Source organism: Tachysurus vachellii, chromosome 16 (genome assembly GCF_030014155.1).
Source record: "Tachysurus vachellii isolate PV-2020 chromosome 16, HZAU_Pvac_v1, whole genome shotgun sequence".
NCBI classification, from domain to species: Eukaryota; Metazoa; Chordata; class Actinopteri; order Siluriformes; family Bagridae; genus Tachysurus; species Tachysurus vachellii.
In genome coordinates, this window is record NC_083475.1 from 19,778,425 (window position 1) to 19,806,226 (window position 27,802).

General features: G+C 39.2%; 1 protein-coding gene across 1 annotated transcript; it reads left to right on the top strand.

The window, feature by feature from the left end:
* On the top strand, positions 1 to 27,802 carry lrguk (leucine-rich repeats and guanylate kinase domain containing). The gene is made up of 19 exons (XM_060889230.1): positions 1 to 105; positions 5,319 to 5,400; positions 5,646 to 5,746; positions 6,889 to 6,970; positions 7,967 to 8,091; positions 11,172 to 11,315; positions 11,411 to 11,491; positions 12,102 to 12,188; positions 12,616 to 12,722; positions 13,012 to 13,131; positions 13,280 to 13,376; positions 15,783 to 15,896; positions 17,028 to 17,229; positions 17,355 to 17,450; positions 20,544 to 20,659; positions 20,805 to 20,893; positions 22,696 to 22,764; positions 23,869 to 24,020; positions 26,415 to 27,802. Exons 1-19 carry the CDS (start codon positions 1 to 3, stop codon positions 26,594 to 26,596), a joined length of 2,151 nt encoding a protein of 716 aa, XP_060745213.1. The 3' UTR covers positions 26,597 to 27,802.

Here is a 27,802-nt window from a genome sequence, read left to right on the forward strand (position 1 = left end):
ATGAAGAACGGTGAACTGACTGAAGATGAAGTGTCTAAACATCTGTCTACTGTGGGCCGCTCAGCTACAGGACTACAGCACGTCTACCTGTCCCTCTGTTTACCTGTGAGTAACTAATATAATATAATACCTGTCCCTCTGTATACCTGTGAGTAACTAATAATTATATAATACCTGTCCCTCTGTATACCTGTGAGTAACTAATAATTATATAATACCTGTCCCTCTGTATACCTGTGAGTAACTAATATAATATAATACCTGTCCCTCTGTATACCTGTGAGTAACTAATAATTATATAATACCTGTCCCTCTGTATACCTGTGAGTAACTAATAATTATATAATACCTGTCCCTCTGTTTACCTGTGAGTAACTAATAATTATATAATACCTGTCCCTCTGTATACCTGTGAGTAACTAATAATTATATAATACCTGTCCCTCTGTATACCTGTGAGTAACTAATAATTATATAATACCTGTCCCTCTGTTTACCTGTGAGTAACTAATATAATATAATACCTGTCCCTCTGTTTACCTGTGAGTAACTAATATAATATAATACCTGTCCCTCTGTATACCTGTGAGTAACTAATAATTATATAATACCTGTCCCTCTGTATACCTGTGAGTAACTAATATAATATAATACCTGTCCCTCTGTTTACCTGTGAGTAACTAATATAATATAATACCTGTCCCTCTGTTTACCTGTGAGTAACTAATAATTATATAATACCTGTCCCTCTGTTTACCTGTGAGTAACTAATAATTATATAATACCTGTCCCTCTGTATACCTGTGAGTAACTAATAATTATATAATACCTGTCCCTCTGTATACCTGTGAGTAACTAATAATTATATAATACCTGTCCCTCTGTATACCTGTGAGTAACTAATAATTATATAATACCTGTCCCTCTGTATACCTGTGAGTGACTAATAATATAATAATAATAATATAATATAATATAATATAATAATAATAAAAATGTCCCTCTGTATGTCTGTGAGTGCCACAATAATAATAATAATTCATTCATTCATCTTCTACCGCTTATCCGAACTACCTCGGGTCACGGGGAGCCTGTGCCTATCTCAGGCGTCATTGGGCATCAAGGCAGGATACACCCTGGACGGAGTGCCAACCCATCGCAGGGCACACACACACACACACACACACTCATTCACTCACGCAATCACACACTAGGGACAATTTTTTCCAGAGATGCCAATCAACCTACCATGCATGTCTTTGGACTTGGGGAGGAAACCGGAGTACCCGGAGGAAACCCCCGAGGCACGAGGAGAACATGCAAACTCCACACACACAAGGTGGAGGCGGGAATCGAACCCCGACCCTGGAGGTGTGAGGCGAACGTGCTAACCACTAAGCCACCGTGCCCCCCAATAATAATAATGACAATAATAATAACAATAATAATAATAATATTAATGTCCCTCTGTATACCTGTGAGTAACTAATAATTATATAATACCTGTCCCTCTGTATACCTGTGAGTAACTAATAATTATATAATACCTGTCCCTCTGTATACCTGTGAGTAACTAATAATTATATAATACCTGTCCCTCTGTATACCTGTGAGTAACTAATAATTATATAATACCTGTCCCTCTGTTTACCTGTGAGTAACTAATATAATATAATACCTGTCCCTCTGTATACCTGTGAGTAACTAATAATTATATAATACCTGTCCCTCTGTTTACCTGTGAGTAACTAATAATTATATAATACCTGTCCCTCTGTATACCTGTGAGTAACTAATAATTATATAATACCTGTCCCTCTGTATACCTGTGAGTAACTAATAATTATATAATACCTGTCCCTCTGTATACCTGTGAGTGACTAATAATATAATAATAATAATATAATATAATATAATATAATAATAATAAAAATGTCCCTCTGTATGTCTGTGAGTGCCACAATAATAATAATAATTCATTCATTCATCTTCTACCGCTTATCCGAACTACCTCGGGTCACGGGGAGCCTGTGCCTATCTCAGGCGTCATTGGGCATCAAGGCAGGATACACCCTGGACGGAGTGCCAACCCATCGCAGGGCACACACACACACACACACACACTCATTCACTCACGCAATCACACACTAGGGACAATTTTTTCCAGAGATGCCAATCAACCTACCATGCATGTCTTTGGACTTGGGGAGGAAACCGGAGTACCCGGAGGAAACCCCCGAGGCACGAGGAGAACATGCAAACTCCACACACACAAGGTGGAGGCGGGAATCGAACCCCGACCCTGGAGGTGTGAGGCGAACGTGCTAACCACTAAGCCACCGTGCCCCCCAATAATAATAATGACAATAATAATAACAATAATAATAATAATATTAATGTCCCTCTGTATACCTGTGAGTAACTAATAATTATATAATACCTGTCCCTCTGTATACCTGTGAGTAACTAATAATTATATAATACCTGTCCCTCTGTATACCTGTGAGTAACTAATAATTATATAATACCTGTCCCTCTGTATACCTGTGAGTAACTAATAATTATATAATACCTGTCCCTCTGTTTACCTGTGAGTAACTAATATAATATAATACCTGTCCCTCTGTATACCTGTGAGTAACTAATAATTATATAATACCTGTCCCTCTGTATACCTGTGAGTAACTAATATAATATAATACCTGTCCCTCTGTATACCTGTGAGTAACTAATAATTATATAATACCTGTCCCTCTGTATACCTGTGAGTAACTAATATAATATAATACCTGTCCCTCTGTATACCTGTGAGTAACTAATAATTATATAATACCTGTCCCTCTGTATACCTGTGAGTAACTAATAATTATATAATACCTGTCCCTCTGTATACCTGTGAGTAACTAATAATTATATAATACCTGTCCCTCTGTATACCTGTGAGTAACTAATAATTATATAATACCTGTCCCTCTGTATACCTGTGAGTAACTAATAATTATATAATACCTGTCCCTCTGTATACCTGTGAGTGACTAATAATATAATAATAATAATATAATATAATATAATATAATAATAATAAAAATGTCCCTCTGTATGTCTGTGAGTGCCACAATAATAATAATAATTCATTCATTCATCTTCTACCGCTTATCCGAACTACCTCGGGTCACGGGGAGCCTGTGCCTATCTCAGGCGTCATTGGGCATCAAGGCAGGATACACCCTGGACGGAGTGCCAACCCATCGCAGGGCACACACACACACACACACACACTCATTCACTCACGCAATCACACACTAGGGACAATTTTTTCCAGAGATGCCAATCAACCTACCATGCATGTCTTTGGACTTGGGGAGGAAACCGGAGTACCCGGAGGAAACCCCCGAGGCACGAGGAGAACATGCAAACTCCACACACACAAGGTGGAGGCGGGAATCGAACCCCGACCCTGGAGGTGTGAGGCGAACGTGCTAACCACTAAGCCACCGTGCCCCCCAATAATAATAATGACAATAATAATAACAATAATAATAATAATATTAATGTCCCTCTGTATACCTGTGAGTAACTAATAATTATATAATACCTGTCCCTCTGTATACCTGTGAGTAACTAATAATTATATAATACCTGTCCCTCTGTATACCTGTGAGTAACTAATAATTATATAATACCTGTCCCTCTGTATACCTGTGAGTAACTAATAATTATATAATACCTGTCCCTCTGTTTACCTGTGAGTAACTAATATAATATAATACCTGTCCCTCTGTATACCTGTGAGTAACTAATAATTATATAATACCTGTCCCTCTGTATACCTGTGAGTAACTAATATAATATAATACCTGTCCCTCTGTATACCTGTGAGTAACTAATAATTATATAATACCTGTCCCTCTGTATACCTGTGAGTAACTAATATAATATAATACCTGTCCCTCTGTATACCTGTGAGTAACTAATAATTATATAATACCTGTCCCTCTGTATACCTGTGAGTAACTAATAATTATATAATACCTGTCCCTCTGTTTACCTGTGAGTAACTAATAATTATATAATACCTGTCCCTCTGTTTACCTGTGAGTAACTAATATAATATAATACCTGTCCCTCTGTTTACCTGTGAGTAACTAATAATTATATAATACCTGTCCCTCTGTATACCTGTGAGTAACTAATATAATATAATACCTGTCCCTCTGTATACCTGTGAGTAACTAATAATTATATAATACCTGTCCCTCTGTTTACCTGTGAGTAACTAATATAATATAATACCTGTCCCTCTGTTTACCTGTGAGTAACTAATAATTATATAATACCTGTCCCTCTGTATACCTGTGAGTAACTAATAATTATATAATACCTGTCCCTCTGTATACCTGTGAGTAACTAATAATTATATAATACCTGTCCCTCTGTTTACCTGTGAGTAACTAATAATTATATAATACCTGTCCCTCTGTTTACCTGTGAGTAACTAATAATTATATAATACCTGTCCCTCTGTTTACCTGTGAGTAACTAATAATTATATAATACCTGTCCCTCTGTATACCTGTGAGTGACACAATAATAATATAATACCTGTCCCTCTGTATACCTGTAAGTAACTAATATAATATAATACCTGTCCCTCTGTTTACCTGTGAGTGACTAATAATATAATAATAATAATATAATATAATAATAATATTAATGTCCCTCTGTATACCTGTGAGTGACTAATAATATAATAATAATAATAATAATAATAATAATAATAATAATAATAATAATAATAACAATAATGACAATAATAATAACAACAACAATATTAATATTAATTTATTAATTTATTAAATTAGACCTGTTCAGATTTGTGGTAATTAATTACAGTATTTCTGTATTTGTTTACTCTGTATCGTTTCTATAGTAACGCACACCAAACACACACACACACACACACACAGGTGAGTGAATCGTTATATACACAATAAAGCAATTGAGGACTATCTTCCACCCCATTAAATGTTACTACAAAACCAACAAAATGAATAAATTAAACATTATAATATCACATTGCAGAATAACACACTCTAGAACCTGCTATTATGTAAATATAATGTGCTGCAGTATGTTTTTTATCAAATAATGAGAAAATAATGAACATAACTGATGTGATGTGACTGTTTCATCAAAGAATGTCTTATGTATAACTAAAATATAGTAACAGTGAAAGTATTTGTCTCCAAATAACCCTGCTGTTTTTTGTTTGTTTGTTTGTTTTTTGTCATTTATGTGTAAATTGTTTTGTTTTTTAGAGAAAAGGCTTGAAAAATGTGTCCATTTTATCCAATTATATCCACCTTGAAAAACTTGAACTCCCCAACAACAAAATAAAAGGTACAATTTATTTTATCATTATTATTTTTTACAATTTTTAAAATGTAGTTATCTTTGAAACAACGATAATAAAAATGCGACTTTTTACACTTGTATTCATCTTTGTCATGCATGTGATTTATACCATCAGGATCAATGTCCTTGCCCTTGCAAGCCTGGATATATAAAAAAAAAAAAAAAAAAAAAGTCATTGTTAATCCATCCCTCTTTTGTGCTTTCGGTGTTTCATGTTTTGTGACTGGTAGATTTATCCTGTGTGAGTCACATGCCATACCTTATCATACTCGATGCTTCTCACAACGAAATATCCGACTTTTTTGGATTCCAACCACCGAAAAATCTCAAGGTGAGACCTTACTTTACACAGGAGAAGAGAATTTTTTAAGAAGTGTCTTAGTTCTTACAGTATGTGAGTTCAAGGTTGTCATTCACTTCCAGTCAAAAGTTTTTGAGTTAACATTAAGTGTAGAGTTTGTTTTAGTACAGTTTACATAGTATTATCAGTTACCTAAGGCACCAATATAGGATTTAATCCTTACTGCTTACTGAAGCCTCAGATTCCTGTTCTTGGTAGTCCATCTATTTTATTGTTTGACATGTGCATTCGATGATGCTTTTCTGATTACCACCTCTATAAAGAGTGGTTATTTGACTTATCATAGCCTTCCTGTTACCTTAAACCAATCTGGCCATTAACAGAATCTTCAACTTTCCAGTTTGGGTGAGTCTGTGCCCATGATAGCCTCAGATTCTTGTTCTCATGTGGTCATCTTGTTCTCAATGACCTCAAGATTTGAGGTTTTGAGGATTCACAGATGTTTTGTTTTGGTCACCATAGGTATAAATGGTGTTTATTTGCATTGATGTAGACTTTCTGTCAGCTCGGATGTGCCTACTCATTCTCGTCTGATCCCAGGAACAGTTTATGAAATACTCAAACCAGGCTATTTGGCACCAACAATCATGCCATGTCAAATCACAGACTATTCCTTCCTTCATTATGATGCTTGGTGTAAACATTCACTGAAGCTCTTGATCTGTATCTGCATGATTTTATACATCGTGCTGCTGCCACATGATTGGCTGATTAGACGAATACACAAACGAGCAGGTATATACAGTACAGACGTTCTTATTAAAGTAGACATTAAGTATATATATATATGTATTATATATGTGCTACACATACAGTACCTAATCACAGTGTTTCAGATCAGAATATTTCACTTACATTTAGTTTTTCAAAATAAGAAGAAAGGTTTCTCGGTTCACTTAGACCTCTGTATTACTCAGATTATTTTTATTTAACATTTGGCACTGACTCATTTCATTTAGTCTTACTAAAAATACAGTCTATATACAGTATGTTTGGAAACTTTAACCGGCAAAAATGTTGGAATTAATTTACATAAAAATGTTAAACAGCGATTTAAACAAAAAAAAGTATTTATTTTTCTCTCTACCGTCTCAATAACCGTGTATTCGCAGGAAGCGGATTTCTCTCACAACCGCATATCTTCGATGAAGGATTTGTCAGCCTATACCTCTCTTCGCAAGCTAATTCTAGATTGTATCCTTTTATCTGTAGTCTGAGATAGAATGGATTCGTGTTTGTAGATTTTGTGGAATTTAAGTGTATTTGTTCTTGGGTTACACGCCTGGGTTTCCCGGTACCTTACCTTACGTTAGTCTGTAAATACTGTAGGTCCGATGTCTTAATAAAGGAATTAATCACTACATGCACTCAACTTTGAAGGCAGCCCAAAGTGTGTATGGTTCTATAAGGAGACATTTTAGTATGTCACACCTGTTAAAACCATGTGAAATGACCAGAGATGGGGGACTCGAGTCATATGACTTGACTCGAGTCAGACTTAAGTCGCAAATTTGAGACTTGAGACTTGCTTGACAAATATTAAAAAAAGACTCGACTTGACTTTGACTTGACATTCATGACTTGAGACTTGACTCGGACTTGAGTTAAATGACTCAGAGATGGGGACTCGAGTCATATGACTTGACTCGAGTCAGACTTAAGTCACAAATTTGAGACTTGAGACTTACTTGACAAATATTAAAAAAAGACTCGACTTGACTTTGACTTGACATTCATGACTTGAGACTTGACTCGGACTTGAGTTAAACGACTCAGAGATGGGGGACTTGAGTCATATGACTTCACTCGAGTCAGACTTAAGTCACAAATTTGAGACTTGAGACTTGCTTGACAAATATTAAAAAAAGACTCAACTTGACTTTGACTTGACATTCATGACTTGAGACTTGACTCGGACTTGAGATAAATGACTCAGAGATGGGGGACTCGACTTGACTCGAGTCAGACTTAAGTCACAAATTTGAGACTTGAGACTTGCTTGACAAGTATTAAAAAAAAGACTCGACTTGACTTTGACTTCATATTCATGACTTGAGACTTACTTGTGACTTGCACATGTGTGACTTACTCCCACCTCTGGAAATGACTAACACATACATGAATAAGTCATTTCTCAGTAAAAATCATTTTCTCTAGTTGTTACCCTTGACCAGGTCCTTCACCGGTTAGATAACTCCATCGGTGAAATCCGGGGGCTGGAGAAGTGCAGCAGTCTGACTCACCTCAGTATGGAGCACAACAAGATCTTACGTATCGGTGGACTCAGAAATCTGCCTCTCAGACAACTCTGCCTGGTAATGTCAGTTCTCTCAACAGGTCCCTGATCCAAGCTTCGTACTGGCCCTATTTTATGAATAGATTTTGTAGGAAACAGCATTAATGTGGTATTTTTGGAACACACTTGAGATTCAACCCACATCAAGTGGGTGTGCTCACAGCTGGTGACAGATATGGTGGAGTTTTCCAATATAACCAATTTGCTCGTCAGCAAGGTCACATAAACAAACCAAGCAGCTCATTTTGGCAAATAAATCAGCAAATATAGACACACGGTAAGCACACGATCACAGATGACAACGAAGCGACGGGATTATAATCATGTAACGGTTTGCATTTCTCATTTCAGTAATTCTAACTATTTCACCATGTGTAGTTTAGTGCAAATAAAAAGGCCAGAACTTGTAGCCCTATGAAAAATATTTTCAAATTGGCAGCATTTCAGATATCGAATAGCTTATTGCTGTGCAGTCGAGCACAATGAGTTAGAAATGAAATGAAAGGCTCAGAGCGGTAAATAATATCTTGCCCTGCCTACGTGGTAATTTGATTCGCCGCGTGACATAGAGTACGTGCAGATTCCTAAGAAAGTAAGTGTTAAAGTAATGATATTGTTTAGGATGAGGCAAATTGGTATCATTATATACCTTAAAACAATCAAAGTGTTTCCTTTCTATTATGGTATAACATGATTTCATATACATGATACAGTACATTCATTTCCCTTTGGACGTCTATCAATCACAAACTGAACTATGTATGAATTTTATTTACATTTATGTTTCAGCAAACCGTTCCTACATTAAATCTAATCTGCTTCCCTATTAGTGCTTATATAAAAAAAAAAGATTAAAGAAGCTTAGCAATAAGATTAAATAACAGATTCCCACCAAAATGCAGAATTTGTATTGAGTGGAAGTAACTTAATAAAAAAGCAATACAGTAACCATAACAACTAGTGTCTAATCTAATCTACTGATATACATCCCGGACATACAGTATACAGTACGTACGTTCTGCTTTCCTTGTCAATTAACGTTGATAATCAGGATGTGGTCACGTGACTGATATTTCAGACGACTCACTGCATCGCACCGTTCAAAAGGAAACCAAACACCTTATCTGTTCCACCGTCTCTGTGTCCATTGTTTTCAAAAAAGTTTTTCCCCTTTCTGTGTTTTATAGTTTCAGTTTTACAGCAGCTCACCTTCCCTTTTCACTTTTCATACAGTTGACATCTGTGTTGTATTTTGGGACTTATTTACATTACATTGAAAAAGCAAGAAAACGGATCCCACCATATGGTACGTTAGACCCTTCGCCGCTTCTCCGAAAGGTGTTTGTGCTGTCCTTAATCAAAGTGATCCTTCATCATTGTTCTCTCTGCCATCCATTTCCCCTTTGGAGCACAGCTGCTGGTGTGAGCGAGTCTGGACTGCATTCAATAACAGACACACACACACACACACACACACACACACACACACACACACACACACACACATAGCGACATGCTGAACCTGCTGGCCTCTGGGCTAGAGTGAAACACAGAGCAGTGTGCTCCTGTCGGGTAGCTTCTCTCTCACCTCGTCACACCCTGGCACCGGAGCATCCGGGCTGCCGTGTGGCCGGAGTCTACCCCGCTATCTGCATTTCTCTGCCAAGCAGGGCTTGTGAAGGGTAGGGCATAAGGGCTACGTTTGGCAAAATGGCTCAGAGCTGCCATAGGAGGGCTGTGGACTGGGATGACAGGAGGAGAGAGGGTCAGTGAGAGGTTTGGAAAGCCCCTGAATTATTAGCATGTTGGACCAGCTGTTCCCTGCATATGATAGAGGAAACGCTAACAGTGCACACAGGCATTGTCCGAGAAGAACTGGGAACACTTTCCTAAAGGGCATCGTGCAGCGGAGTACACAACAATAAACAGATATAAACCTAAATAAACATTTGTAAATGTCTATTTCAACAATATCATCATGTCATGCTGACACCAAAAACATTTGCTAAGCTAAAAAGTCAATCATAAGATGTCGCTTTGTGTCGTCAATACAAGACCGTACTCAAGACAAACTCATGTCATTTGTTATATATTTTAGTTACGTATAAGTCGACCAAAGCGGCTTTCACGATAACTGACGCTTGTTTGAATAGCTGTTTAGAAATGTTCTTAAAGGGTTATATCTGTTGTGATAGACTGCTGATTCGCAACACAAACGAATGGCGAAAGAAATGGTTGTGTCGAATACAGTTCAAGTCAGCCACTGCACATCAACTAATCACCACATCACATGACTGTTTGCACCTGATCCACATTTATGACATTTTTTGTTGGGCGCAGATTATCTTAGCTTTTGTCTTTTGTCATTGTTGTCAGTTGTCACCAGAGATGGGGGACTCGAGTCAAATGACTTGACTCGAGTGAGACTTAAGTAGGAAATTTGAGACTTGAGACTTGCTTGACAAATATTAAAAAAAGACTCGACTTGACTTTGACTTGATATTCATGACTTGAGACTTGACTCGGACTTGAGTTAAATGACTCAGAGATGGGAGACTCGACTTGACTCGAGTCAGACTTAAGTCGCAAACTTGAGACTTGAGACTTGCTTGACAAATATTAAAAAAAGACTCGACTTGACTTTGACTTGATATTCATGACTTGAGACTTGACTCGGACTTGAGTTAAATGACTCAGAGATGGGAGACTCGACTTGACTCGAGTCAGACTTAAGTCACAAATTTGAGACTTGAGACTTGCTTGACAAATATTAAAAAAAGACTCGACTTGACTTTGACTTGACATTCATGACTTGAGACTTACTTGTGACTTGCACATGTGTGACTTACTCCCACCTCTGGTTGTCACCGTCTTCTATTCACGTCATGTTCTATTCAAACCCATGACAAAACTTAACATAACCACAAATCTGTCACTTGACATTATGTCAGTTTGACATCACAGTTAACAAAAGCAGCCTATAAGCATTTGTAACTCTTGTTATATGTTTATCAGCTACCAAACTAGTGTACGTTTCATGATATTTTTATTTCACGATAGATTTTTGGACTGATTTAAGGTTATCCTTTCTACATACAGAAAGGGAATCTGCTCAAGAGAATCGAGAATTTACAAACACTCCGGAGTCTGCAGATCCTGGACTTGTCCTCTAACAGAATTCAAAGCCTGTCTGGTCTTCAGGACCTTCATCTTCTGGGAAACATCAATCTTGAAAGCAATATGGTAATTATATTTTAAATGAAAACGACCTTCTAATTGCTTATGTCAGTAACCTGATGAAAAACCTTCTTTCGTGTGTGTGTTAAACTAAATGCTAGATTGGTGAGATCAAAGAGTGCTCGCATCTGCAATACCTTCTGCTACTGAGAGAACTGAATCTCAAGAGAAACCCAATTCAGGTAAGTAATATTTTTGTACAAGTCCGCAAGTCAATGGAACGGTAAAAAAAACAGGATTAGACGGAGAAGCGCCCAATTCCGCAAAGGTGAAGCTTAACGTGATGCTACCACCATCGTGCTTCACCGTGGTGATGGTGTTTTCAGGGTGATGAACAGTATTGTTTTTTCATCAGTGCCAAAATCAAAATGTTTTGTTAGACCAGAGAAACCTTTTCCACATATTTTCTTCATTGTGTCTCTCATGCAAACTCCAAATACTATCAGGATCTGTGCTATATTTGCCCTGTGATCAGCTTCCCCTCTCAGAGCAGCGGTTCTATACAAATCTTTGGTTTTTAGTCCCCTCTTTATCCAGTCATCATATTTTGATGGATTGCCTCTTTAAGCAGAGTTGCTTTAGCTCTGTGGGATGTTGTATTCTAAGTATCATAAACCACTGTTAGTACAGTAGGCCTAATGTCATGGCGTAATGATGCCGTATTTGACACACCTACCCTCGGTTGGGATTTGTACATGTACTGTTAAAAATTACAGCTTCATCTTCTAGTCCTTCATCAGTTTTACTTTTAGTCGTGATTTTAATGCTCGGTTTAATTCTTGTCTGCCGAAGGAACAACCTGACTACAGACTGGCTGTGATCTTCATTCTTAATCATCTCACTCTTCTGGATGAGCGACCTGTGAGTGTCGAGGAAAAGGTAAGGTATAAAATATAACATCTCGTAACTCAAGTGAGTGAAAACGGTATACAATGCAAGCTAAGCCACAACATAGCATCATTTAACCACTGATATCATGGAAGTCCATAAGAATCCCTGTCTTTTGTTGCATTGCATAATAATACAGTAAGTGGATAACATTTTAGCTAACGTAATAAAATTTCTAAATAAAATTCAGGATCGATTCTTCAATCAGAGAATCTAACTAGCGCCAGGTTGCTAGGCTACAGTATGTGTGGCATTTTGCAACCAGGTTGTTAAGCGTAGGTTTTTGTTTACAACAACAAAGGGGTCTATAAGTGTCTTTTATTGCCTAAAATCTATAAACAATAATAAACAGGATTGTCTGTAAATAATCACGGATTGTTTTTCTTGGCTTTTGGCTCAGTCTGTTTCTTGATTTTAGGTTTCTGCTGTGAACAAGTACGATCCATCTCTAGAGTTGGTGGCAGCCAGAGATCACATGACCCATGTGATGTACCAGTACATGCAGCCGCAAGGCATCTTCGACAGGTGTTGAATTAATATTAAAAAGTGCGATTAACAATGGGTACAAATTGGACATAAACAGTAGGGAAACTAATCGTAGACTAAACACAAAATAGGTGTACGCATTTGGGAAAGAAACCAATGACAGGTAAGTGGAACAGAACAGAACCCACAATAAACTTGTTGCTAGGAACCAGGATATGAGGAGGGATTTGTAACTTCGATATCATCTGAACTAGATTTTGTATTAAAACTTTTAACCTTTACTTGAGTCTTATTGAATGTTTACATTTTCTATCTGTTTAACTCCCAGCACCCTGCCTAGTCTGGACACTCCATACCCCATGCTGGTCTTGACAGGGCCACAGGCGTGTGGAAAGCGTGAGCTGGCCCATAAGCTTTGTCATGAATATAGTGACTATTTTGGTTATGGGTAAGTGCTAGTTGCATCTGAATGATTGTTTATATTTTCCTTTTTTTTTTTTTGTGAATGGATTTGCTGATGTGCCATAAACCTCTCCTGCCTGCTGTGGAAGTTATTTCCCTCAGCTGAAGATAAATACAAGCTGTGTGTGTTTTAGAGCTTGCCACACCACCAGGGGGCCCTATTTTGGGGAGGAAGATGGCTGTGACTACCACTTCGTCCAGAACGAAGAATTTCAAAACTTGATTCGTATGGTGCGTCTCGAATTTGGTGGATATCAGAATAATCGAATGAACTTGCAGTGTTTTGAAAATATTTAGGGAGCTGGCGATAATAGCAAATTAATCGAATCTAAATATTTTAAACAGCTAGCATACTCTTCTTCTTAATTACAGTAGTTTTGACAGACCTGCTTTCTATAAAAAGCTCAAAATAGGGATGAATTTAATGCCGAAATGGAAAGAGGTAACGCAAAGCATTTATTACATCCTGTGTACCGATGAACAGACATCACAAATATTCCGGACGTTGCTCACATTTGCAATGTGAAAATATAAGGAGGAGAAACTTCAGTATTACATTTACTGGCATTTAGCAGACGGCTTATCCAGAGCGACTTACAGACCTGCTTTGAAGTCTCTAACAACGAAAAGCGTTTCATTGGTACAGGTTCAATAGGTCAAGGACTAAGAATACCATTAGCCAGTGATGTAATATAGTACATCTCAAGGCAGATCGTGACATAGTCACGAAATTTAATCTATTGGTTCGTGGACACGAATTTCCCTTTTTTTTCATGTCACTCAGCACAACTTTCGTTCTAATGTATTTCAATAGGAAGCATTTTTCGTGTCTGCACCACGTTTTTCTTTCTGCCACTCTGAAGCATTGTTTTGATCATTTGCTATTCATTTTTAAACTTTAATATTCTGTAGGGTACTAACCATTGTGCTATGGTTTCTTTTCTGAGAAAAACCATTTTTCCATCTATTTGGTGTGTCAAATCAGACAGTAAACTAAATAGTACAGTACTCATGAGCTTTTACTGTGTTGAAGACGTCAGCTAAAACTACCTGATGACCCACCGCCGATTCTCTTTTGACGATCTCCTCATCTCTCTTTCAACACGTAAACACAAAAGTGTGCTTGATCGTTCAACAATACGATGTCATGACCATCCCTTTTTGTTTGATTCTCCTGATTTCTGCAGGCCGCGAATTCATTGCGCTCAAACCACTTCCCAGGATAAAAACAAGGATAAAAAAACAAGGATAAAATCTCCTGGTTAAATGTTGAGTGATGTAGTGCTTAAAGTTTAAAAATAAATAACAAATGAGCAAAACAATGCTTCCGGGTGGCAGAAAGAAAAACGTTCCTATTGAAATACATTAGATCGAAAGTTGTGCTGAGTGACACGAAAAAAAAGTGAAATTCGTGTCCACGAACACGAATCAATAGATTAAATTTTACGACTATGTCACGATCTGCCGTGAGACTGGGTTGGAAAAGCAATTTTTTTTTAACCGTAAACTTGTGTGCATGCTTTTCTGGAGTAAAACAAAACCTCTGCAATTCTGCACGGTCTAATGTAATCAAGCTAATACACATTAGCTAGCTAGCATTATAAAGAATGACATTGGTGGCCTAAGATCATGTAAACACATTTATGGTCAATATTTAACCTAGGGAAACATACATAGAGTTAAATAATATGTTTAGTGACATCTCTGATTGATTGATTAATACTAAGAAGAATACTTGATCAGTATCGATGAGTACCAAACTAAATGTATTCATACTCAGTCTGAAAAATTAGATCGATGTGTCCCTGCTTCAAATATTGATCTCTGTGCTTGATAAACTGTAATCTTTTTGTGATGTCAACTATCCTGGCATGACACTGTTTGCGTGGGTCCAGCAGACCAACGAGGACACGGCGTTTGTGTTTGTTTGAGCTTGCATCGTAAACATGACGGCATGCTAAACGTTTGAAAGACACGACCGGCAGAACGTCATACACGATCTGTTTCTCTGGTGCTCTGGTAGCTTAAAGCTTTGCCTATTAAAGGTTCCAGCGGGTTTGATAAATAGAGGTTGCAGTTTGATTTAGTGCTGAACTCCTTTGAAGTGTGATTGTAAACATATGTAACAAGGACAGAGGAGAAAATCTCAGGTGAGAGTTACAGACCAGCCTAGCCTCGTATCACTCAGGCCCAGATGTGCGCAGTAGTCGCCCTCGCAGACATCTGGCATTCAGCAAATTAATCTCAATCGCCAACTCTCCTGAGCTCAGCTAATGCTCATTTCAGGGTCTGTTAATGTGAAATAATAAAAAGGATTAGCATACGGTTGTAATCTGTATTTGTGTTTTAATGCCAGCTCATCCAGGGAATGACAATTACCTTCTCTTGTAGAAAAGAAAAGGCTTCACAGTCTAATTCTTAACCAGGTCCAGATGTAAGTCGACCAGGTCAGAGGTTAGCGGTGTGAAAATGTGAGCAGGGCTGCTTCCGTTTAAAGATTCGAGAACACTAATGTCTGAAACATCCAAGATAGGATCTGTTTAGCAGATGAATTTGAGGCATAGCACATGCTTACTGTACAGCACAGACCGCTCTTTGTCTGTTTTTCAGTCTGACCCCGTTTCTTTTTTTTTTAAGGGTTACTTTGTGCAGACGATGCAGTACGGAGGGAATTGGTACGGGTTGTCTCGAGAGGCCATCGAGAGCGTGGCCAGAGAGGGGCTAGCCTGCTGTGTTCATATGGAGCTGGAGGTATGCTACGGATAACACGGACAAACGGCATTCATTTTCGTTGGGTCTTGTGCTCAGGAAATATAAAATCGTTTCCATGGCAAAGGCAAATCTGTAAGAAATCAGTATAAGCAAACTCACCTGTTTTGTTACACATGTTTGTTACACAAGTAAAAAAATCATGTGTTTCTTTGGCATTTCCTTACGGTGATTTTTGTAATCATAACGCCTGATAAAAATATAAAATGTTATTAAAAAAAAGATATGAAAATCATTGTGATTAAAACTAATCATTCCTGTTAGTTTTACCTTATAGCAGCTATAAAGTCATTCCCACTATTTTCACTTTCTGGTAGTTCATTAGACAAAAACGCACATCTCGTCATGTTACTGATCTACTACGTGGTTATTAGTCCTCTGTGAACGATGATAGAATCAATAAAACACAAGCTGCTGTTATCAAAAATTTATTTCACCAGTTTGCACTTTCTGACCAATCAGATTTGAGAATTCGTAAGCACAATCGCATAACTTAACCTAGATCATTTATCAGCTTGTCGTTATTATAGCATGTGTAACGCACATCATATGTACATGCACACGATTAGAAAGCAAACATTTATTAATGATTTTAAAGTTAAAAATCGCATCACCGATTGTAGCATATTTTTAAAAAATATATATATTTACTTGGGGGCACGGTGGCTTAGTGGTTAGCACGTTCGCCTACACCTACAGGGTTGGGGTTCGATTCACGCCTCCACCTTGTGTGTGTGGAGTTTGCATGTTCTCCCCGTGCCTCGGGGGTTTCCTCCGGGTACTCCGGTTTCCTCCCCCGGTCCAAAGACATGCATGGTAGGTTGATTGGCATCTCTGGAAAATTGTCCGTAGTGTGTGATTGTGTGAGTGAATGAGAGTGTGTGTGTGCCCTGCGATGGGTTGGCACTCCGTCCAGGGTGTATCCTGCCTTGATGCCCAATGACGCCTGAGATAGGCACAGGCTCCCCGTGACCCGAGGTAGTTCGGATAAGCGGTAGAAAATGAATGAATGGATATATATTTACTTATTAATAGGTGGGTTGTAAGGTGTCATTTATTTTTAAATAAACATATATATCGTAAACTATCTGTGTCTCTACTTCCTGTCTACAGGGTGTGTTTAGTCTGAAAACCTCATACTTCGAGCCCAGATACATTTTGCTGCTCCCAACAAAAACTGACGACTACATTTTACACATGAAGGCCAGAGGCTTCTACACTGACGCCCAGATAGAGAAAGCCGTGTCACGGATCGACCTCTACGCCAAAATCCACAGAGAACGGCCTGGCTTCTTCGACAGCGTGATCCTCAGTGGTGCGGATCTTTGATGTTTGAGGAATTAAATACCATTTTAGTTGGTATTACGTTTCTTAGGAACGTGTAGTTGCATAAGTAAATGGATATAATCTTAAACTAATCTTAAAACCATTTACTATTAGATGATCGCAAACAGGCTTACAGCGCACTGAAGCAGCTTATAAAGGAGTACCTGGGTCTGGAGGAGCAGGAGAAAGAAGGTGGACTGAGCATTAAAGGTACACCGCAAATTGCCACTGCAGATAAAATTCATTCACTTCTATCGGTCTATAGCTCTATTTTGTTTTTTTCTGTTTAGTTTGGTTCTTGCTGCGGTTCTCGTTTTGCTCCATACAAACAAAATCATGAGTGTTAATTGTGATAGAAAGTTTAGTTCAGTTCATTCATTCATTCATTCATTTTCTACCGCTTATCCGAACTACCTCGGGTCACGGGGAGCCTGTGCCTATCTCAGGCGTCATCGGGCATCAAGGCAGGATACACCCTGGACGGAGTGCCAACCCATCGCAGGGCACACACACACTCTCATTCACTCATGCACTCACACACTACGGACAATTTTCCAGAGATGCCAATCAACCTACCATGCATGTCTTTGGACTGGGGGAGGAAACCGGAGTACCCGGAGGAAACCCCTGAGGCACGGGGAGAACATGCAAACTCCACACACACAAGGCGGAGGCGGGAATCGAACCCCGACCCTGGAGGTGTGAGGCAAACGTGCTAACCACTAAGCCACCGTGCCCCCTAGTTCAGTTCAATTCAGTTTAATTTATTTGTACGGCGCTTTTAACAATTTCCCGCTGTCTCAAAACAGCTTTACAGAAATATGGAAACAGAAGAGAGAGAGAAAAAAGACATAAATATATAATAATAAGAAGAAGAAAAAATAAGGATAAAAATAAATAAATGAATACATTCAATTAAAGTTTAAAATTAATATAAAAAAATGTAATTTAAAATTTAAAATACTATATATATATATATATTCCTATCCCTAATGAGCAAGCCAGAGGCGACGGCGGCAAGGAAAAACTCCCTGAGATGATATGAGGAAGAAACTTTGAGAGGAACCAGGTTCAGAATGGAAACCATCCTCATTTGGGTGACAATCTACAGTAAATAATGCCCTTTCTACAACAGTAGAGTTCAGCACAGACCTGATAAAGACCAGACCATACAGCTGATTGACACAACATTAGTTCAAAGAAGGCATCACAGTGTCTGGGTGGCTCCATCCACAACAATCCCATGAGACACTAGCTGACCATGCAGATCAATCCCTGGCAGGGTGACCACCGGGCAACAAGACTCCAACCAGGGGGACAAAGTAGCGCCGTAAGAAGAGACGATCAGGCTAAGAACTCAGAACACCGGGGGCTCGGGAGCAGCAGAGAGAGAGAGAGAGAGAGAGAGAGAGAGAGAGAGAGAGAGAGAGAGAGAGAGAGAGAGAGAGAGAGAGAGAGAGAGAAATAGTGAGAGAGAGAGAGAGAAATAGAGAGAGAGAGAGAGAGAGAGAGAGAGAGAGAGAGAGAGAGAGAGAGAGAGAAAGAAATAGTGTGAGAGAGAGAGAGAGAGAGAGAGAGAGAAAGACAGAAATAGAGAGAGAGAGAGAGAGAGAGAGAGAGAGAGAGAGACAGAAATAGAGAGAGAGAGAGAGAGAGAGAAAGACAGAAATAAAGAGAGAGAGAGAGACAGAGAGGAAAAAATTGTTAGGTATGATTGTAATCAGGTGATGGACAATGTACATTATGTGCAAAATGCAGACAGGGACTCCATCAAGTCTAGCTATGAAGTCATAATTCAAAGACTAGAGCCAGAAGTTGACACAGACATGAGGGATCCTGGGATGTAAAGAGTCCCATCACTCCACAAACCTGTGTGACTTGTGAGGGTTGTAAGCCGACAGCATCCAGACATCCCAGTTCACCGAACACTCAACGTCCAAGAACCCTCCAGATCTGCTCCTTTACCTAAGAAAAGCTCTTAATAAAAAGCAAGACTAAACAAATGTGTTTTTAGTCTGGACTTAAACACTGAGACTGTGTCTGAGTCCCGAAAACTAATTGGAAGTCTGTTCCATAACTGTAGGGCTCCGTAAGAAAGAGCTCTGATGTAGCCTTTTGTACTTGAGCTACTACCAAATATCGTGCACCTTCTGATCACTCAGGTACTGTGGCATGAGACCATTAAGTGTTTTATAGGTTAATAATAGTATTTTATACTCAGTGTGAAACTTGACTGGAAGCTAATGCAATGAGGATAAGATAGAAGTGATGTGGTCATATCTTCTGGTCCTAGTTAGGACTCTAGCTGCTGCGTTCTGGACTAACCGGAGCTTGTTTATGCTCCTACTGGGACATCCAGACAGTAAAGCATTACAATAATAAACCGAGAGGTAACACTTTAAGACTATTTAATCAAGAGTCCTGCAGATCTAATGCGCAGCTATGTATGAAATTACACAGAAATAACTCACATCGGGTTAAAGTGTGTTTGTATTGTTATAGCGGCACATTCACAAGTGTGTTATTCAGTTTGTAGTTTACAATTTGATTTCAGGGGGGCACGGTGGTTAGCACGTTCGCCTCACACCTCCAGGGTCGGGGTTCGATTCCCGCCTCCACCTTGTGTGTGTGGAGTTTGCATGTTCTCCCCGTGCCTCGGGGGTTTCCTCCGGGTACTCCGGTTTCCTCCCCCAGTCCAAAGACATGCATGGTAGGTTGATTGGCATCTCTGGAAAAATTGTCCCTAGTGTGTGATTGCGTGAGTGAATGAGTGTATATGTGTGACCTGCGATGGGTTGGCACTCCGTCCAGGGTGTATCCTGCCTTGATGCCCGATGACGCCTGAGATAGGCACAGGCTCCCCGTGACCCGAGGTAGTTCGGATAAGCGGTAGAAGATGAATGAATGAATGAATGAATGAATTTGATTTCAATCGTCCGAGAGAACGTCCGAGAGACAAGTTCATTCGTATAAAATTAAAGCGTACCTTCTGACCAGTCATAATGAAGAATTTAACTTTACTGTGTTATACATTTTATTAAATTCTTCCATTACGTGAGGAGACATTACGAAAGCTACATTTTCCTAGCAAAAGTCCGCAGATGGTTTGCGTTTTAATTTACTGATTTATCGGAACATATGAACTGATTTATTGGTATGAACTCCAAAGCCTTAATCCTGGTCAAAAAAATAACTCTTTAATATAAGAAGGTTTTTCATCCAAAAGCTCAGTGTGTCTTCTCAAAGTTAAAAGGAATCCGACCGTTTTGCGTCTGCGTTCGTGCACGTGTGCGTGTGTTTCAGATGAAGGTGGTGAATCTACAGCAGCCAAGATGATAGAAGCCGACCCCACGGACGCCTACAGCCAGACTTACTACAGCAAAATCCAAGCCAGGCTGCTGCCTCAGAAAACCTCAGCAGTGAGTCATAGAGAATAAACAAAAGTAAAAAATTAATAATGAATGGTTAAACGGTGCAAAAAAGTAAAACGCTTTGAAATTCATGATTATGTTTGGATAAATTTCCGTGCCTGAAGGAAATTGGCTCTCTGTGCTTGTGTTGTAGGAATTGGCATCTTTCCATAGGAGACAGCAGATGGTTCGGGAAGCCCTGGTGGGTAAGATTCCCAGGGCTTACACACGGCTCTTTAAAAGGTACAGTACTACAGTAGAAAATGTAAATATTGGCTAGTACTGCCATTACCTGGCATCAGAACCTTTAGCATTGGCTGGCCATGCGAAAGACCCCGGTGTTCCCAGGATACGCTCTGGATTCAGGGGATAAAAGGACTTATGGAAATATATGAACATTTAAATACACTATCTATATTCTATTTTCCATTTTAACTAAGTTAGTGCATATCGCAAAACGAATCAACACGTCTTCTGAGGTAAATATCTTCAAAACACTGGGCTCAAAGAAAAAAAAATCTTGACCCCCGCTAGTTCTGGTGCTCGTCTGAGGACAGGAATTTAGCGCAAGACAATCCACTGCAACGTGGACTAAACCCTGTGTACTGCAGATAAGGTACGGAGTTTTTTTAATTCCCTGAAAAATAACGGTTTTGGAGATACGAGGATTCCGCCCGACAGCGACGATATGTTGATGTTTATTGCCAAAGCTCTATTAGGTAAACTTCCTTTGTATATCTGTAGTCTCTTATCTTATCATTCTGGTAGTTATAAATCTAGATCGTCCTTTAAATTACTTTTAACTGTGCCTAGATAATACTCTGAGTTTGGTAAAACTGCCTTTTCTTGTTATGCGCATAGATTATGGAATGAAATGCAGAGTGTTTTGATGCTAGACGTGCTCCCATCTTTGAATGTTTTTGGAAACCTTTTGGTGTCTTGTTTGAAGGAATCATGTTCTTGTTTTACTTAATATTTGTGTATTTGTTGGTTCTGAGTGCTGGACAGGACTTTTTTTGTGTTGTTTGTTTTGAAGTGGAGGGCACGGTGGCTTAGTGCTTAGCACGTTCGCCTCACACCTCCAGGGTTGGGGGTTCGATTCCCACCTCCGCCTTGTGTGTGTGGAGTTTGCATGTTCTCCCCGTGCCTCGGGGGTTTCCTCCGGGTACTCCGGTTTCCTCCCCCGGTCCAAAGACATGCATGGTAGGTTGATTGGCATCTCTGGAAAATTGTCCGTAGTGTGTGATTGCGTGAGTGAATGAGAGTGTGTGTGTGCCCTGCGATGGGTTGGCACTCCGTCCAGGGTGTATCCTGCCTTGATGCCCGATGACGCCTGAGATAGGCACAGGCTCCCCGTGACCTGAGGTAGTTCAGATAAGTGGTAGAAAATGAGTGAGAGAGAGTGAGTGTTTTGAAGTGTTTTGTGTGGAACTTTGTGTGCTGCCATTTTGGCCAGAACTCCCTGGTAGAAGAGATGTTTTATCTCAAATATTTCATGGTAAAATAAAGGATAAATAAATAAATAAATTTATTGTAGTAATCATAACTATTTAGATATTTCAGTTTCCTGATTTGAGTGTTATGGACTCCTATATGTTCATGATATTGTATTTGTACATCCTATCCTAGAGTTAATCCCCCTTTGCTGTTATAATTACCTCCACTTACTGGAGCTCAGTCAACGTTCCAGGTCAGGGCTTTGTGTGCTCCAACCTTAACACACCGTGTCTTCATGGAGCTTGTTTTTTTCTACATGCTGGAACAGGTTTAAGCCTCTTGGTTCCAGTGAAGGAAAATTGTAATGCTACAGCATTTATTTTATTACAACAGCTTGCAGAACCACATATGAGTCTGATGGTCAGATATTTACATACCTTAGGCTATATATTTAGATTTTATCAACCAAACATGTTTAATTGGCCATTTGAATTGGTATAATATAATAATAGTGGTATTATTATTAATATGGTATTATTATTATGGTATTATTATTATTATTATTATTATGGTATTATTATTATTATTATTATTATTGTGTGTTGCAGACATGTTCATGCAGCTCCATCCTTACTGACCCCTCATTCTCAGTCCGGTGACTATAACGAGGACAGCAGGTATTTACACAGCACGTAGAACGGCTTTTTGACCATCGACCTGCGACCCGAACTCATCCTATTGACATTCAAACCATCTGCATTCAGCATACATTACTTTTTTTATTTAAACAAGTATTTTTTGTCATGGGGTACGGTGGCTTAGTGATTAGCACGTTCGCCTCACACCTCCAGGGTTGGGGGTTCGATTCCCGCCTCCACCTTGTGTGTGGAGTTTGCATGTTCTCCCTGTGCCTCGGGGGTTTCCTCCGGGTACTCTGGTTTCCTCCCCCGGTCCAAAGACATGCATGGTAGGTTGATTGGCATCACTGGAAAATTGTCCGTAGTGTGTGATTGCCTGAGTGAATGAGAGTGTGTGTGTGTGTGTGTGTGCCCTGCGATGGGTTGGCACTCCGTCCAGGGTGTATCCTGCCTTGATGCCCGATGATGCCTGAGATAGGCACAGGCTCCCCGTGACCCGAGGTAGTTCGGATAAGCGGTAGAAGATGAATGAATGAATGAATTAATTAATTAATTTTTTGTCATTACCTCCCCACACACGTTATTCCTCATACATAATATTTTTTTCTGCAATAAATCCCAGCATTTGTCTGTATTTTTTTTTTTTTTTTGTGCTTGTTTTATTCATCCAAGTTTAGAGCTTATAATCTGCAAGGCTTTCCCACAAGGTGCAGCGAGGTTAGGAGGGGCATTCTGATGGCGGTTGGGGCAGGGATAAGATGTGGCTGAAATATACATAAATGCAAATTTATTGCCGTTGGTGTTTGTGTTGCTCTTCTGGGTCGTCTCGCACAACCCGAGAACTCACGGCTACGCTTGTGCAATATGCAGAGCTTTGAGACGTTTTACACGTGCTAATTTAGTCTGTTAAGAGTTCTGGGGTTGTAATGAGTTGCTGAAACTTTTGTTTCTTTTCGTTAACGGGCAAAAGCGTACATAATCATGACGCACCGAGGCTACAGAGGGTTCTTACACACTGCAGGGGGGGGTGAAAACTTTCTCTCAAGGAATAGCAGTTAGTTAGTTAAGAGCAGAAAGATCAAATTAATAGACATCTACATACAAGTAGAGTATATTGTCTTTTGTCCTCTGTCTCTGTCTCAGCTCAGGGGAATCCTGCCCTAGTTCTGGCTTGTCCAGCTCAGCAGGGGTGCTTTCTGTGGGAAGCCCAGCTGATGGCTTGGATGCAGCGACAGCACCAAAGGTGGAGCCTCTGGATGTCTCCATGTTGGGGCAAAACCTGGAAACAATTAAAGGCAAGAACCAGAATTACCTTTCTGTTTACTTCTCAGAATTAAAAGTGTTAAGTTTGGTATTAATGACATGTGGTGATTTTTATCATCACAGGCGAATTATCTGTTAATGCTGATCGTATTTTAAGAGAATTTGCTGTCTGTCTGTCTGTCTCTCTCTCTCTCTCTCTCTCTCTCTCTCTCTCTCTCTCTCTCACTCTCTCACTTTCTCTCTCTCTCTCTCTCACTCTCTCTTTTTCTCTGTCTCTCTCTCTGTCTGTCTCTCTCTCCCTCGCTCTGTCTGTCTGTCTCTCTCTCTCTCTCTCTCTCTCTCTCTCTCTCTCTCTCTCTCTCTCTCTCTCTCTCTCTCTCTCTCTCTCTCTCTCTCTCTCTCTCTCTCTCTCGTTACTGACACTTAAGTTCAAAAATCCACCATCAGTAAGGATACTTGATACTTACTGATTACCATTGATACTTACTTTAAAGTCCTTTGATTAAATGAGCTTTTTGGAGTAAAATAAAGTTGAAAAGTTATTGAAGGTAAAATAATGAATTTTAAATATGTTCATATGAAATATTTAAGGAATCAGACACTCGGGGGTGTGCTGATAAAAAGTTGGTTATTTTACTATAACAGCACATCTTAGACAATGAGCCTTAATTCTCTTATACCAAAATGTGTTAATGCATTTATAATAAAATAATACATTTATTAATGAAAGACACGTTTCATTGTGAAATGCAAATGCATTGTTCTCTCTCTCTCTCTCTCTCTCTCTCTCTCTCTCTCTCACTCTCTCTCACTCTCTCTCACACTCTCTCTCTCACTCTCTCTCTCTCACTCTCCCTTGCTCGGTCTGTCTCTCTCTCTCTTTTTCTCTGTCTCTCTCTCTGTCTGTCTCTCTCTCTCCCTCGCTCTGTCTGTCTGTCTCTCTCGCTCTCTCCCTCGCTCTGTCTCTCTCTCAGTCTCTCTCTCCCTCACTTTGTCTGTCTCTGTCTGTCTCTCTCTCTCTCTCTCTCTCTCTCTCTCTCTCTCTCTCTCTCTCTCTCTCTCTCTCTCTCTCTCTCTCTCTCTCTCTCTCTCTCTCTCTCTCTCTCTCTCTCTCTCTCACTCTCTCACTTTCTCTCTTTCTCTCTCTCTCTCTCTCACTCTCCCTCGCTCGGTCTGTCTCTCTCTCTCTTTTTCCCTGTCTCTCTCTCTGTCTGTCTCTCTCTCCCTCGCTCTGTCTGTCTGTCTCTCTCTCTCCCTTGCTCTGTCTCTCTCTCAGTCTCTCTCTCCCTCACTTTGTCTGTCTCTGTCTATCTCTCTCTCTGTCTCTCTCTCTCTCTCTCTCTCTCTCTCTCTCTCTCTCTCACACTTTCCCTCACTCTCTCACTTTCTCTCTCTCTCTCTCTCTCTCTCTCTCTCTCTCTCTCTCTCTCTCTCTCTCTCTCTCTCTCTCTCTCTCTCTCACTCTCCCTCGCTCGGTCTGTCTCTCTCTCTCTTTTTCTCTGTCTCTCTCTCAGTCTCTCTCTCCCTCACTTTGTCTGTCTCTGTCTGTCTCTCTCTCTCTCTCTCACACTTTCCCTCACTCTCTCTCTCTCTCTCTCTCTCACTCTCTCACTTTCTCTCTCTCTCTCTCACTCTCTCTTTTTCTCTGTCTCTCTCTCTGTCTGTCTCTCTCTCCCTCGCTCTGTCTGTCTCTCTCTCTCTCTCTCTCTCCCTCTCTCTGTCTGATTCTCTCTCTCTCTCTCTCTCTCTCTCTCTCTCTCTCTCTCTCTCTGTCTATCCTCCCCCCCCCCCCCCTCCTCTGTATTGAAAACTTCCCCATGACTGAAACTTCTGAAACCGGAGATTTCTGTCATAAATATATGTATAAATTAATATAATTAATTAATAATTAATATAATAATTAATATAATAAATTAACATAATTTATATAAATATAAATACATAAACATAAACATCTCCGCACAGAACATTTTTAAATGTTTCAAAATGAGCTATTATAGCAAATGAATCAATGCCTTCTGACCAACATTGACAATTCAACAGTGGAATGTTATAAAAAATAAAAGAAATCGAATAATTTACTTATAAAAGTATTCCCTCTGAGATCTGATCACTTTCACTATCAGTGTAAATGCCAGATCGTACTGTGTACCGTTCTGTCTATATATGAAGATATTGCAGAGTTCTAGCATCTGATTTTTGTTTTATTTTTTATTATATTAAAAAACTTTGAAGATTACTGTATCCTTACTCATTCTGATTATTCATAAAGAATTACATTATTTAAAGAGTGTTATATTGTTGTTTTGTTTGGTTTGGTTATGTTAAAGAAATAAAATCAGTTCTTGGTAATACACAGCAATACTTTTGGACAATACTCTGAGTATTATCTAATACTCAGTATACTAATATTTCTTTCCCTGCAGATCACATGGAGTCAGGTCTGAGCCCAGATTCATCACACTCAGCTCCTGAGCCAGCATCTCCAGGACGTCCGGGTTCCAACGCCAAACCCATTCTTCCCCCCATCCCACAGGGACGCAAGGCCACCGAATCCGAATCCACGCAACAGCTGACAGGGCAGGCAGGACAGGTAGACGAGGGATAACTATAAGAGAGAAGATAGAGATCAAAGATAGTGTCAATTCTAATATTCAATGCTGTATATTCTAATAGAGGACATTTAGTTCAGTGTAAACTCCTTCGGTCCTTCATAGGTAGATCATGATGAAAGTAGCGATGGGAAACCTCAAAGCAGCATCTTCTCCTGTCTAGTGTGTTAATCTATAGATCAGTAAAGTGACTGACCGATAAAAATGTTTTAATATTAGTCTTAGAAATTATGAAACATTTAAATAATACCAAAAAGCGAAACTAAATACTTTTTTTTTCAAATACTGCAAACGGCAATGTTTATTATTATTATTATTATTATTATTATTATTTTATTTTTTCCAAATACATGCATTAATTGACTGAGACGTCTATGAATTTCAGCTGAAATCAAAACCTGTCAGATTTTGTTGGTGCTTTAAAATTTGTAGATTAACCAATACAAGCAAAAAAGGACAAACTATGCAGCTATTATAATTAAAATATTATAAATTAACACGATAAATCCAATTCTTACGTAAACATATGATCCCACATTTTAATTTAATATGAACGTATATGTATATTCTAAATCTTTGTCATGTATAAATATATATTTTAAGTCTTTGTTATTTGTTACAAGATCAGATGAAATTCATCCAGCATTTTATTTTCCAAGGCAACAGATCAGTGCCTTGTCTTTATTATTTACTATAATTTATTCATTTTATAACACATTCAGATAGACACTATAACTCAAAGCCGTCGTCTCGCTGACGGACGCGGTTATGCCGAAATAGACTGTATTTTATTATATTTTTATTGCAACAATTCAGATAGATACATAGCTGGTAATTGGTGATTAAATGTGTTAAAAGCCTGCTGGAATCTCCACGCAGTGTGAGTATTTATCTGTGTGTGAGCTTGCACATATTCACACACTTGGCCATCTGTCAGTGTCATAGCCTCAAACCAGCAGCTGTTATAATGATCTTATAATTCAGAGGCAGTTTCAGACAAGACAGGCCAACAATGCAGGAGAATGCGGCGGCTCGCAGGCATAACCTTGCCAACTATCTTCAATCTTCACTCCTCGCTCATATTAAACACCTCAGCAGGGGGCATTACAGGCCTCGGGTTCCCGAAAAGAAACGCTTGTGTGTGGTGTGGTGTGAGATCATCGAAATAATAATGTAATCTTTGTAATTACCAAATGGGCTGC

What these genes read in the sequence shown, in the direction of transcription:
- lrguk (XM_060889230.1), top strand. Translation starts at nt 1, where the DNA reads ATGAAGAACGGTGAACTGACTGAAGATGAAGTGTCTAAACATCTGTCT. An exon ending in CCGCAAGGCATCTTCGACAG is followed by an intron (nt 12,723 to 13,011) that starts GTGTTGAATTAA and finishes TTTAACTCCCAG; the next exon opens with CACCCTGCCTAGTCTGGACA. An exon ending in AAACCTGGAAACAATTAAAG is followed by an intron (nt 24,021 to 26,414) that starts GCAAGAACCAGA and finishes CTTTCCCTGCAG; the next exon opens with ATCACATGGAGTCAGGTCTG.